The 13,724-nt window shown below is 43.2% G+C and overlaps 1 protein-coding gene across 1 annotated transcript in view; it reads right to left on the bottom strand.

Moving 5' to 3' along the window:
• tspan7b (tetraspanin 7b) overlaps nt 1–13,724 on the bottom strand; it is a 72,356-nt gene that overhangs the window by 6,295 nt on the left and 52,337 nt on the right. The window contains exons 2-6 of the mRNA XM_060911183.1: nt 12,543–12,731; nt 11,070–11,144; nt 10,797–10,892; nt 456–611; nt 237–320 (exon numbers count right to left, since the gene is read on the bottom strand). Of these exons, the coding sequence (XP_060767166.1) occupies nt 237–320; nt 456–611; nt 10,797–10,892; nt 11,070–11,144; nt 12,543–12,731 (600 nt within the window). The remainder of the gene's footprint in view (nt 1–236; nt 321–455; nt 612–10,796; nt 10,893–11,069; nt 11,145–12,542; nt 12,732–13,724) is intronic.

The following is a 13,724-nucleotide window of genomic DNA, read 5'->3' as shown; positions in this document are numbered from 1 at the left end:
AGTGCTTCATTTGCAAAAGGGGAGGGATGTGAGCGCTTCTCATAATGCTGTGTTTTACTACGTGCTATTGCAACGTGCTCTCTGCTACTGGCATATTTAAATATATGGTAATTATACGCGCATGCATAATTACGATGGCATCAAAATGGCCGGATATGTAAAATAGTGAAGGCATAAAGTTTGTCCTATTTGGAAGTCAGGTACACACACACACACACACACACACACAGTCTTACCTGTGAGAATGCGATGCCGAATGTCACTCCGGCGATGATGCCCATGTTAGTCTCAATGAAGGAAGTCACCAGCTCATAACAGCCCTGTAACAAAAGAACAGATACTGTGTGTGTGTGTGTGTTACTTCTAGCTTGGTAGAATTAAACAGGGATCTTTGTGTGTTTGTTGTTAATTAATTGCTATCTCCTGGCGCTACAGTCGTGTTGTGTGTGTGTTACCTGCTGGTGCACTTTGCTCGCTGCTATGGTGGTGTTCCGCAGGTCTGAGGAGTTGCAGTCGGAAATGTTGGCGCAGCAGCTGGGGGGAATTCCGTTAGTGGGGAAATAAACACTGTTGAACCAGCTCGTGTAGTTCAACACACCACAGCAACGCAGCTACACACACACACACACACACAGAGATGTTATCGCAAGTTTCAGTATCACATATGTACGTATTTCATGTCAAGTCAGTGTCAAGAATTGGGGTCATTTTACAAACTTTACAAACCAACAGCGTTATTCCGACCTCACGCTCATCTTTCTGTTTGTCTGCTTTCTTTTTCCACAGCGCTCTAAAACCTTTCCAGACGGATGGGCGTTCAATAGTGCTGTGTTTGTCAGTGACGTGCGGTCAGGGGCGGCGGGTGAGGCAGGGCCTCACCGGTCATCATCCAGCCATCATGAGATGTAATGAATGTAAATAATGATAACAACTAGACAGGGACACTCTAACGAGTGCAAACCCCGCCTTTTCCCTATTAAAATACATTGGGCGAAAATTTCGAAGTTCTGCCATGACCTTGACCTTTGACCTCCAAAATGTAATGGTTTCCTTCCTGGGTGATTGGCAACACATGTACAAAATTTGGTCCAAATCGATCCATTGGTTCTTGAGATATCTTGCAGACACACAGACAGACAGACACACACACACACACACACACACACACACACAGACTGACGCAGGTGAAAATAATAACCCCTCCGACTACTGTCGGCGGGGTTAATAAAGATTTGTCCAATCATCTGTGCTATATATGCCATTTCTGTATGATTCAAATAATTTCAATCATTTTTGCGATCAAAATCGCCGTATTTGCCTATTTCCTATTCAATTGCAGTGAATACAGTGGGGCAAAAAAGTATTTAGTCAGTCACCAATTGTGCAAGTTCTCCCACTTAAAAAGATGAGAGAGGCCTGTAATTTTCACCATAGCTACACTTCAACTATGAGAGACAGAATGAGAAAAAAAAATCCAGAAAATCACCTTGTCTGATTTTTAAAGAATTTATTTGCAAATTATGGTGGAAAATAAGTATTTGGTCAATAACAAAAGTTCATCTCAGTACTTTGTTATATACCCTTTGTTGGCAATGACAGAGGTCAAACGTTTTCTGTAAGTCTTCACAAGGTTTTCACACACTGTTGCTGGTATTTTGGCCCATTCCTCCATGCAGATCTCCTCTAGAGCAGTGATGTTTTGGGGCTGTCGCTGGGCAACACGGACTTTCAACTCCCTCCAAAGATTTTCTATGGGGTTGAGATCTGGAGACTGGCTAGGCCACTCCAGGACCTTGAAATGCTTCCTTCGTTGCCCGGGCGGTGTGTTTGGGATCACTGTCATGCTGAAAGACCCAGCCACGTTTCATCTTCAATGCCCTTGCTGATGGAAGGAGGTTTTCACTCAAAATCTCACGATACATGGCCCCATTCATTCTTTCCTTTACACGGATCAGTCGTCCTGGTCCCTTTGCAGAAAAACAGCCCCAAAACATGTTTCCACCCCCATGCTTCACAGTAGGTATGGTGTTCTTTGGATGCAACTCAGCATTCTTTCTCCTCCAAACACGACAAGTTGAGTTTTTACCAAAAAGTTCTATTTTGGTTTCATCTGACCATATGACATTCTCCCAGTCCTCTTCTGGATCATCCAAATGCTCTCTAGCAAACTTCAGACGGGCCTGGACATGTACTGGCTTAAGCAGGGGGACACGTCTGGCATTGCAGGATTTGAGTCCCTGGTGGCGTAGTGTGTTACTGATGGTAGCCTTTGTTACTTTGGTCCCAGCTCTCTGCAGGTCATTCACTAGGTCCCCCCGTGTGGTTCTGGGATTTTTGCTCACCGTTGTTGTGATTATTTTGACCCCACGGAGTGAGATCTTGCGTGGAGCCCCAGATCGAGGGAGATTATCAGTGGTCTTGTATGTCTTCCATTTTCTAATAATTGCTCCCACAGTTGATTTCTTCACACCAAGCTGCTTACCTATTGCAGATTCAGTCTTCCCAGCCTGGTGCAGGTCTACAATTTTGTTTCTGGTGTCCTTTGACAGCTCTTTGGTCTTGGCCATAGTGGAGTTTGGAGTGTGACTGTTTGAGGTTGTGGACAGGTGTCTTTTATACTGATAACGAGTTCAAACAGGTGCCATTAATACAGGTAACGAGTGGAGGACAGAGGAGCCTCTTAAAGAAGTTGTTACAGGTCTGTGAGAACCAGAAATCTTGCTTGTTTGTAGGTGACCAAATGCTTATTTTACCGAGGAATTTACCAATTAATTCATTAAAAATCCTACAATGTGATTTCCTGGATTCTTTCCCCCCATTCTGTCTCTCATAGTTGAAGTGTACCTATGATGAAAATTACAGGCCTCTCTCATCTTTTAAAGTGGGAGAACTTGCACAATTGGTGGCTGACTAAATACTTTTTTGCCCCACTGTATGCAGCGACGTGAGGCAGCACCAAGCCGTGCCTCACGTCAGATTGCGCAATCCCTTGTTAACTGGGTTGAGCGCGTGCCTTTTGCTTACTCCGTGTATGCTACCAACGTAATGCTGTATTAAAATGTCTTTTATACATTGTAGACATGTGTATAATATGTCCTCACTTTCCTTATAATATTTAATGTTTTCTACGTATGTGTATCACTTATTTAGTGTTAACAATTTGACATAAAGCCGCACTGAAAAGACATGAGGTGAGGCAGGCAGTAGCTCTGCCGCAGTGCAGAGGGCGTACGTGAGCTCAGTTATTCTTGTTTGGTGGTTGCTTCTTCTCTACGTCGTCACGTAAAGTTTAATTTGGACTGTTGTTGGCTTGTTCCGATTGACTGCAACAAATTAATGGAGGATGTAATCAGGGCCGTCGTAAGGGGTGGGCGAAATGAGCGGTCGCCCATGGCCTCACGCTCTGATGGGCCTCGCACCTGACCAATGAGATTGCAGATTTTGATTATCTATAGTTATTTAATGCGGTCCTTTGTAGGCTATAACATGTCTCTAAAATAAAACGACTGCATTTCATTTCAGTATGCATAAATATTGTTTCTTAGATTAGAAAATAAAGTAAATAAAATATTCCTTAAATCTTGCTTCATGACGTCGAAGGAACATTCCCAAACTGCGAAATTGCGCTCAGGCTCCTACTGACAATTCCAGTAACTGTGGCATCAGGGGAACGGAGCTTCTCAAAACTAAAACTTATTAAAAACTATTTGCGCACCTCAATGTCGCAGGACAGACTATGTGGGCTCGCTCTTCTGTCAATTGAAAATGACGTTGCCTGCAAGTTGGATTATAAGGATTTAATCGCGGAGTTTGCGGCAAAGAAAGCGAGAAAGGTCGCTTTTTTCTAAGCTATAGACCCCTTTGCAGTAAACGTCATTCATACGTAAGCAGAAATTGCGCGCGCAGCCTGGACCCAAAAAAGACTCCGCAATGCCTAGCTGTTGTGTTGTCGGGTGTCAGAATCGTAGCAGTGATGGGGTTAAAATGTTCAGAATTCCAGCAGGATCTCACCCATTCCAAAAAAATCGCCGACGTCTATGACTACAACAGCGGTCTCAAAAGTAGCCGGTCACCGGCGGCAAATCGCCGTCTGTGGCTTGTTATGCCGCCGGCTATTGTCAGTCGAGTCACAAAATTTAATATTAAATATTTCTGACAGCAAAAAAAGTTGTGAACGTAAATTACATCCACTATGTCATGTATGTCCGTTGCCGCGTCAACTGTGTTTACATCCTCGACATGAGTGCAGCCATTACTGCCCTGTGTTGCCAGATTGTGTTTACATCCTCGACATGAGTGCAGCCATTACTGCCACCTGTGTTGCCAGATTGGGTGGTTTCCCGCCCAATTTGGGCGGTTTTAAGTGCATTTTGGCGGGTTTTGAACATATTTTGGGCTGTAAAACGTCAGCAGTATCTGGCAACATATTTTTTTTACTTAATACAAGAAATTAATGGATGGCAACGTTTTTGCCAAAACGGTATTTTATTTTCCATTGTTTAGGCAGCTTCAGCATCATACTGTGAGATTCTGTTCAAATTGTTTTTTTTCTTCTATGAAGCCTGAGCCATTTATTTTATTAGTTTATAATTATTGTTTAATTTAGTCTTCAGGAGAGACTGCCTGCACACAGCACTAGTATTAATAGGTTTTTTCTTCCATGAAAGCTGAGGCATTTATATTATATTTTAAGGTAACTTCATGTTGTGCTGTGAGGTTCTCTGCACTTTAACTTTTGAACCAACAGGAGCATTTGGATAAGTAAAGCCTATTTTTCTGCATTTTTGTAGTCCTGGTAATCTTTTATATTGGTAAAGTTGTTTATAGGACCATTTCTCAGTGTCTGTTTTTTTAATCAATAGTTTTTCAGTAATAACTTAATATTTAACATATCACTCAATTTTAAACAACCCCCGCGCCTCCCCCATGGCTTGCCCCCATAGTCTCCAAAATTTCTGTGGGAAACACTGGCGTGCGTAACAACGCTAATCAAGCTTAAGCTAGACGACCCGCCTCAAATACCCGTCCCGGGTAAATGTTATCCCAATTTTAGATGGCCTGTTCCAAACCATCCCGCCCCATGAACAATTCGTACTTGCATCTATCCATCCATCCATCCATCCATCCATCCATCCATCCATCCCTGCACGCTTGCGTGCATTATGTCTGCCGCTGGCAGACATTTTACCATTTTGCACCCTGCTGTAAATTATTTGTACCCTGCTATTCTCCCAAACTTTGAAGCCCCTGCTACAAGCCATCAAACGTGTAGACTGGGATGAAAGCACCATCAAAAATGCGCGGGTTTGCAGCGCCCACTTCATCGCAGGTAAGATCAGGCTATTTATTAAATCTTTCTTTTTTATTCTTTCTAGTCTTCGTTTATTGATGTAGCAAAATACTTTGGTAACGTTTGTCTGATTAGCTGGGTCATAGTTACACAATGTAATGAATATTGTTAGCATGTTAGCTTAGCTTTGCATGCAATTTTGTTCGTAGGAGAGGTCTCGCTTGACTCAAGCAGTCCAGATTTTGTGCCATCATTATTTGTGTATGCCGAAAATCACAATTTTAAAGCAAGGATGGAAAGGTAAAATTGTGTGCCCTCACTCTAAATGCCAACTTACGCTGACTGCTCTAACCTAGCTCCCGCCCCGTTCAGTTTCATTTCTGCTCTCTGCCTCTCGCTTTTTACGCAGCTCTGATTTCTCTTAGCTGCACTCTTTACACTATCATTCCTTTCATGCCATCACCTCCTGCAAATTGCTGTTTAGTGTTGGTATTTGCTGTTGTAGCTAAAGCCACAGTGCCATCACACCACTGGCATAATTTGATTAAAACAAAATGAATATGAATGTCCCATTGTTAATCAAGTTGTACATGCCCGCACATAACATAATCATATGCGTCTAAAGACTTGTAGGCACGAAGTTTTTCGTGGGTGTACACTGAAGTCTGGTCAATAAGGTACGAGTATATATCTGGCCATTGTATACCAGGGAACTTACTAACATCGTCCGTCCACTCTTTAATTAAATGCGGATCCGGTAGGCGATGTCCACTTGTTAGAGTTAACTTATTTATGTAGCATTCTCGATCTTGTAACGACAATTGTTTTGCATAATCTGACAGCTCATAATGCCGGTCTATGGGCAGCGCCATTGTCTCTGGGTCCAGGCTGCGCGCGCATCCTGGCAACGGTCGGTTTGTTTACAAACATGCGAAGGGGTCTATATGGCGAGGCAATCTAATTAACTTTATTTGTGCAATTTTTCAAAAGTTTTATGCACATGTCAAAAGTTCAGTTTTAATGTCATTTATGCCCGATTTCGACAAGCAGCAATTCATACTTGTCTTTATGTAATGTTCACCTGTTGTTGTGACGGATAATAAACGGCTTATGGCCAACGATGTATGTGTCTGCTAAATGTTGTATATTACCTCCCCTCTTAAAGGCATATTATTATTATTATTATTATTAATGCTACTACTACTACTACTACTACTTAATTCCGACAGTACGTGTAAAATAGGTTATCCTGAAAAGGGCCTCGCATCTGTCAAGTTTGCTCAGGGCCCCGCCCTCCTCTTGTGATGGCGCTGGAGGTAATAGCTCGACTGAAAGGTTTCTCAAAGTTGGACTTGGTCCCTGAAGCGACCAAGTTACTTCAACTGGCCCTCACTATACCGACTACAACAGTGTCCGTGGAAATGTCATTCTCTGCTCTGAAAAGACTCAAAACGTACAGTCGTAATCGCACCGGCCAAGGACGTCTTCCATCCCTGGCAATCATCGCCATTGAGACTGAGAGACTTTTAAAACTAAAAAAAGACAAGGAGGATTTCTACGCCAAAGTCACAGAGATTTTCGTCCAGAAGGAGCGGCGCATGGACTTCATTTACAAGTAAAGGTAAGACCAGTGTTCGAATCCTGTGTGTGTGTGTGTGTGTGAGAGAGAGCATCCGCCGTGATGCTGTGCCTTGCGATGGATGGATGTGGCACCGGCCGTGGTGCTGTGTGGTTTGTTCTGTGTATGGTACCCGCTGTGTGGTCCGCCGTGGTGTTTTTTGGAGGTAGGCTACTGAACTGCCATTCATTTTTCATTCTTCCTTGGCCAAATATGTACCTTCAAATGTAGTTTATGTAAAGAATGCTGCTATGAGAGATGAAACTAATCGGTATTTGGCAAATATTTTGGTGCATATTTGAAAATCTGATTTTGAAAAAGTCAGTGCCTCACTAGCCACAAACCTCACCGCACGTCACTGGTGTTTGTGGGGACGAGAGAAAGCACCTTCTCAGGGCGTATTCACACCTACGTTGTTTGGTCCGGACCAAACGACCAAATGAACCAAATTTCCCTTGGTCCGGACCTTTTGGGTTGGTCTGAATACAAACCACCGAACTCTGGTCCGGACCAAACAAGCGGACCGAGACCGAGCTGCAAGGTCGGACTCGGTCCGGACCAAAGGAACCCTGGTGCGGATCTTTTGGAGGTGTGAAAGCAGACCGGACCTAATCCGACAGTTTTGCTTTTTTGTACCTCGGGAGCTTCCGTCGTTTGTCGAGCATTATGGGAAACAGAGTCTTGACACTCTACCGCAAAGTGCAAACACTGTTTCGGTTGTCAAGGGAACCTTACAACAGTCGTTCAGTCACCAGTGGTAGGCGAGTACAAAAAATGAGTCGGGGGCAAACGTGGGCCGAGGAAGAAACACGTACCCTTGTGGATATATGGGCAGATGTCCACATATCTGAGCTTTTGGAGAGAACGCACAAAAATGCCGACGTGTTTGCTGTATTCAGTGAGAAAATGAAGGAGAAGGGGTTCACGCGCTCCCCAGAACAATGTCGGCTAAAAGTGAAGAAACTCCGTCAGACCTACATTAAAATCAGGGACATTCAAAAAGTGGCGGTACTAGCGACGCAAAAAAGAAATTCATCTATTACGATGACCTGGATACTATTCTGGGGTCGAAATATAATTGAGGCGTGGCTTTGTTGACAGATTTTGGTCCGCTTACTAAAATGTACAGTGTGAAAGCGAACCGCACTAAAATGAAAAAATAAAAAAAACATTTGGTTCGGACCAAAGCAAGTGAACTATCGAACTATCCTGGTCTGAATACACCCTCAGATCCAGTGCCGTGTGACTGTCATGTGATCCCCACTCATCCACGACGAGGCTGTTGTGTGTACGACCGGTTTTAGATCCAGGTTTAACTGATGCATGTGCGTACTGTGTATCGAACAGGTCAGAACTGTAGGTCAGGTGGAATTTTTTAACCGAGGGTTAGAATTTCTAACCCAGTTGGGAATTTGCTTCGTGTATTAGGGAGATTTACTCCATCTAGGGTTCAGATTTGGGTAGAGTTTGTATTTTGAACTGCTTGATGGCATAATGAGACCGGACTCCTGAATAAATATAAAATATACATCACGCCTTCCATCGCAATCGTCACCGGTCTCGTGGGGTTAAGAATCAGAAGGGTCTGAGTTTGAATCCAAGTTAAGTATGAAAAAAGATACTTTAAAAATGCTCAGGAGGTGAAGAGAGAGACGAGAGGAAATACTCAGTCGGTGTAGACAGAGAGGAAGTGGATGGAAGAAAGAGAGAAAAGAAGTGATGGGAAATCCCTTCTCTAAAATCTTAGATAATTAAAATTTTATCTCGGTTGGAAATTATGAACTGGGTTAAAAATGTTTAGCCCAGGTAAAAAAAAAAAAGTCACCTAGGTTGAAATTTTTTGATCTGTAACATGTTTACAAAGTGACACATGGGTGTGTAAGAAAACGTGTTTTATGTTCGTGTTGCCGAAACTAACAAAAATAGCAGGAATCATGTGAAAAGGGGTGTTCACACGGCAACTTTTACTCCGGTGTAGCACCGGGGCCGCCCCGGTAGAGCGTTCACACGGTACAAAGTTATAGCGGTGTCGCCCCTGAAAGCTGCTTAAACCGGTGCAAATCTAACCCTGCTCGGGAGGCGGTTTAAGAAATTTACTCCGGAGTAAATGCTAGTTTGCGGGGCAGCGGCGATATAAAATGGGACGTCTGAACGCTACAGGGGTAGACTCACTACGCGTGAGGAGAGTTGATTACATACAAGCATTGCATCATTTGCATCCTGGTATTTTGCGCTTCCAAAACGGCGAATATCAACAACAACAGAACTGCGTGTCTTCCAGTGTTGCCAGATTGGGCGGTTTTAAGTGCATTTTGGCGGATTTGAACATATTTTGGGCTGGAAAACGTCAGCAGTATCTGGCAACACTGGTGTCTTCATCCACGTTGTTTTCCCGGCGCTTGGTGATGCCATGACAACCGGGAAAAGGAAGTACATTTTCACGCGTGCGCATATTTCATTTCCGCATTATTACTATCGTATAGCACGGTCGCAAAAACTGCCGTGTGAACGCAAGTGGGGCTGCACCGGTGCTAACACGCTTCTCTCTAGTAAGCAGGTTTGTTATGGAATCAATTTTGTGCCAAAATGTTCATGCAATACTTTTAAATATCAAACAAAAACGACAAATCAAAATACAAAAAAAGAAAAAAAAGTCAATTTTTTTAGACTGGCAAAGAAATTATTCGTGTAATCATGCAAAATATCAGTCTATTACTCTTCAGAAACCTTTTATTTTTGTTCCGCGTCTTTCTCGGTTTTGTTTGACGTAATTTATTTTGGTTGCGATTCCAGCTTTCTCGTTTGCGCTCCCTGACTTTTTGCTTGCAGTTTTGGCACAAACTTCCCGTGTGGGCGGGCTGTCCAGGAACCCATTCCCATTGGCTAACTTGTGTTTGACTGACAGCTACGCTCAGCCATTCCCTACTCGGATTCTGGCAGACTGTTTGACGAGTGACCGATCCATTGACGGTAAACAAGGATGGAGTGGACTTCAGTGGCGACTGTGATAGTAAATTTAATATCATAGTCGCCACTGAAGTCCACTCCATCCTTGTTTACCGTCAATGGATCGGTCACTCGTCAAACAGTCTGCCAGAATCCGAGTAGGGAATGGCTGAGCGTAGCTGTCAGTCAAACACAAGTTAGCCAATGGGAATGCATTCCTGGACAGCCCGCCCACACGGGAAGTTTGTGCCAAAACTGCGAGCAAAAAGTCAGGGAGTGCAAACGAGAAAGCTGGAATCGCAACCAAAATAAATGACGTCAAACAAAACTGAGAAAGACGCGGAACAAAAATAAAAGGTTTCTGAAGAGTAATAGACTGATATTTTGCACGATTACACGAATAATTTGTTTGCCAGTCTAAAAAAATTGACTTTTTTTTTCTTTTTTTGTATTTTGATTTGTCGTTTTTGTTTGATATTTCAAAAGTACTGTCTGAACATTTTGGCACAAAATTGATTCCATAGTTTGTGACGTGTGAACGCTCCACAAAATTTACACCGGTGTAAGATATATCACAACAAAATACATCAGTGCAGCATCGATGCAGATATGTGCCGTGTGAACACCACTAAACCTGCGCGTCAGACACGATTCAGTGTTTCACTGGAGATAAATAAAGTGACCAAAACATAAAACAGTGTGATATTCGCTGGACAGCGGAGCCAAAATCGATGGAACTCTGTGTGTGTGTGTGTGTGTGTGTGTGTGTGTGTGTGTGTTAGCTGTAAATATGTTAAAAAATTATGGAATGGCATCAAGGCTAAAACGAAGAAGCGATAAAATCCCAAATGTGATATACAGTTTCTGCTGTTTCTCCTGAACGTGTGTGTGTGTGTGTGTGTGTGTGTGTGTGTGTGTGTGTGTGTGTGTGTGTGAACTTACACTCCTCTGTACATTATCCACAGCCAGACTCCTCTCATCCTGCGCATTGTAGTTCAGCACAGCTTCGTTATAGGTCCTCAGGAACGTGCCTTTAATCTAAACACACACACACACACACACACACACACACACACACACACACGTGACTCAACTCTTCCAGGCCATAACAGATGGAGTCTCCATTTGATACACCATGAGTGGTGGCTTTATATGACTGTGTGTGTGTGTGTGTGTGTGTGTGTGTGTGTGTGTGTGTGTGTGTGTGTTCTTCACCTCATGACGGAAAACAAACCCAGAGATGCCAGCCACCAGCTCAGCCAGGAACACAAGTGAGAGGAACATCGCATACTAAAGAGAGAAAAAAAACATGAAGAAAAAAATGAGACAAAAGGAGAGAAAGAAAGGAATGTGTGTGTGTGTGTGTGAGAGAGGGGTGCAGATAATTTACATAGAATCATTTTAGAAATTAGGTGCAGAGAATAAGATTTAAATCCAATCTTTTTCTTGATCGCTGTAAATATTTCGAAGATTTCTGGAAACGTCAAACTAAAACTCATCACCTGTGTGATCATGTTTCAAATCTAAGGTTTTACCAAAAAAAAAAAAAAAAGGCGCGGAATAAAATGTTGATTTTTATTCAGATCTGCATGAAGAAACAGTAAGAGTTCGATGTGAAGCTGCGAGATAATAAATAAAGTCTTCACTTATGTTACAGAGCCTGTAGCCCCGCCCACTTGCTTTCTATTGGATCGCAAGAGCGAGGTTCGTCAAGTCACGTAGACAAAACTGGCGCAAAGTGAAAGTAAACCATCGGAAGCAAATCACGCCCCTCGTCCTTTCCCCTTCAGTGAATCAGTTTTCCCACCGGTTTCGTTTTATTTGCGTTCGGTTTCATCGCTGCTTTCGCAGTTTTCTGGTGTAGCAACGAGTCGTAAACTGTAAATACTGCGGCTAAACAGTAAACGTTAGCACCTCTGTTAAAGGCGGTGAGACGAGCTGACAAACAGTGAAAGCGTTCAGAAATGAGAGGGAGTCTGTTCAAACGTGAAACGTACAGAAATCCATTAAAGTTGGATAAATCGCATTTATACAGTACATCTAACGCTCGTGCTAATTTATGACCTGGCCATCGGCTGTATTTAGTGTTCAGTTAAACACAGACTCTGCTCCGAAAGTGACTGTAAGGCTGCAGTAAATCACACTGCATGTGATAAACACCTCGATTTGCATTGGCTCCGCCCCTACACCGCATATTCATGAAGGCCAACACAAAACGGAGAAGACGTGTTACTCTGCAAAACAGAATCCTTCACAAACAAAGCTGGTTTTAGGCACACAGGATTATAATGAATCGTTTGTTTTTATTTTACACTCGTACTCAGGTTATCTGTTAAAAACGTTCGCTTGTGTATGCGATAAATAATTGCGGACGGGAATTTGTCCTTCAGTGAGATTTGTTTGACAAAAATATTCCAGATTGGAGATCAAGGCTGCGCTTCCCACGTGATAATCATTCCATGGTCGATGCTTCTGGGAAAGTATGGTTGCCGTGGGTTACAGTGAATCACTCCGTCTGACTCAACGCAGCTTTGTTTGCTGTAATGACGTCACTTGGCCACTTTGTGCCTCAAGGCACTGTTTCAACACAGCAGTGTCGCAACGACATCTCAAGTCATCAAGCAGCTAATAAACAAGCTGGGGATCTACTGCGGAGCTGAGTTTTGACGACGTGCTTGATGTTCTCACCAGTTTGAGCATCCATGGGCTCCCCCTGCAGGTGGCGAAGCAGCCGAACAGCCCGAAGATGATGATGGTGGTCCCGGTGCCGATGAGGACGTACGGTGCGTTGGTGGAGTTCTCGGCGATCAGAGAGATGTAGGGCCCGAGCATGAACTTCCCCCATAGTCCCACAGCGAGGAGGATGGCCCCCGTGATCTGCACAACAAACACGAGCGTTTATAAATCACACATCTGGGCCAGAGCATGAGAAATAAAAAATAATATAAGGATTTAACTATACATCGGATAAACCAGGGGTTTTCAAAGTGTGGGAGAGTCCGCCCCCCCCTCAGAGAGCAAATAAACAACAGCGCCTCCCCCCCACAATTTTTGTTGTTGCTATACTTAACCTCCTAGGGCTTAGCGGTCACATGCGTGGACAGCACTTTATGGAAATTCGGAACAAGAATCCACATATGTGGACATACTTTTTCCTCTAAAAGTACATCTTATCAAAAGATGATGCTTAGTTTTTATTCTAATCAGGTTCTAATAAGCCCAAATAGCAAAGAGAAATAAAAAACATCTTTTAAAACACAGATTTTAAACATCTGTGCTTTTTGAAAACATCTTTTTACACATTTGAAACATTTTTTTTTACACATTTTAAACATCTGTGCTTTTTTTTTTTTTTTTAATCTTGTTTTGCACATTTTAAACATCTCATAGCATCGTTAGCTGGCACCTCTTGGCAGACAACACACTGTGGCAGTGGAGCATCTTCAGATCCAGTCCATGAAAATCCAAACTTTAAATAATCGTGGTTATACTTCCTTCTTTTTCTGCTTGGCCCAGACTCTGTCTCGTCATTCACTGTAGCTTTAGGTACTAAAAATCCATCCATTTTGCCTCTGGTAAAGGCTAGCTGAAGTTCGCTAAATGTCCGCAATAGTAACTTATTCTGGTTTATTTTTCCTCACGTTGCGCCCCCACCGAAGAACTCTGGCGCCCCCTAGGGGAGGCGCGCCCCACACTTTGAAAAGCCCTGGGATAAACACATGGATGAGGCGAGAGGTTTGTGATTAGGAAGACAGGATCTAATGCAAGATCTTACCCAAGATTAGCCCCGCCCACTGTAGACTGGAACGTGGCGCTGATATAGACGTGTATTCAGAGTACCGTGTTCGCAAAATCAACGCTAACCTCAGA

Source organism: Neoarius graeffei, chromosome 27 (genome assembly GCF_027579695.1).
Source record: "Neoarius graeffei isolate fNeoGra1 chromosome 27, fNeoGra1.pri, whole genome shotgun sequence".
Classification (NCBI taxonomy): domain Eukaryota; kingdom Metazoa; phylum Chordata; class Actinopteri; order Siluriformes; family Ariidae; genus Neoarius; species Neoarius graeffei.
This window is presented reverse-complemented; position numbering and strand designations above follow the sequence as displayed.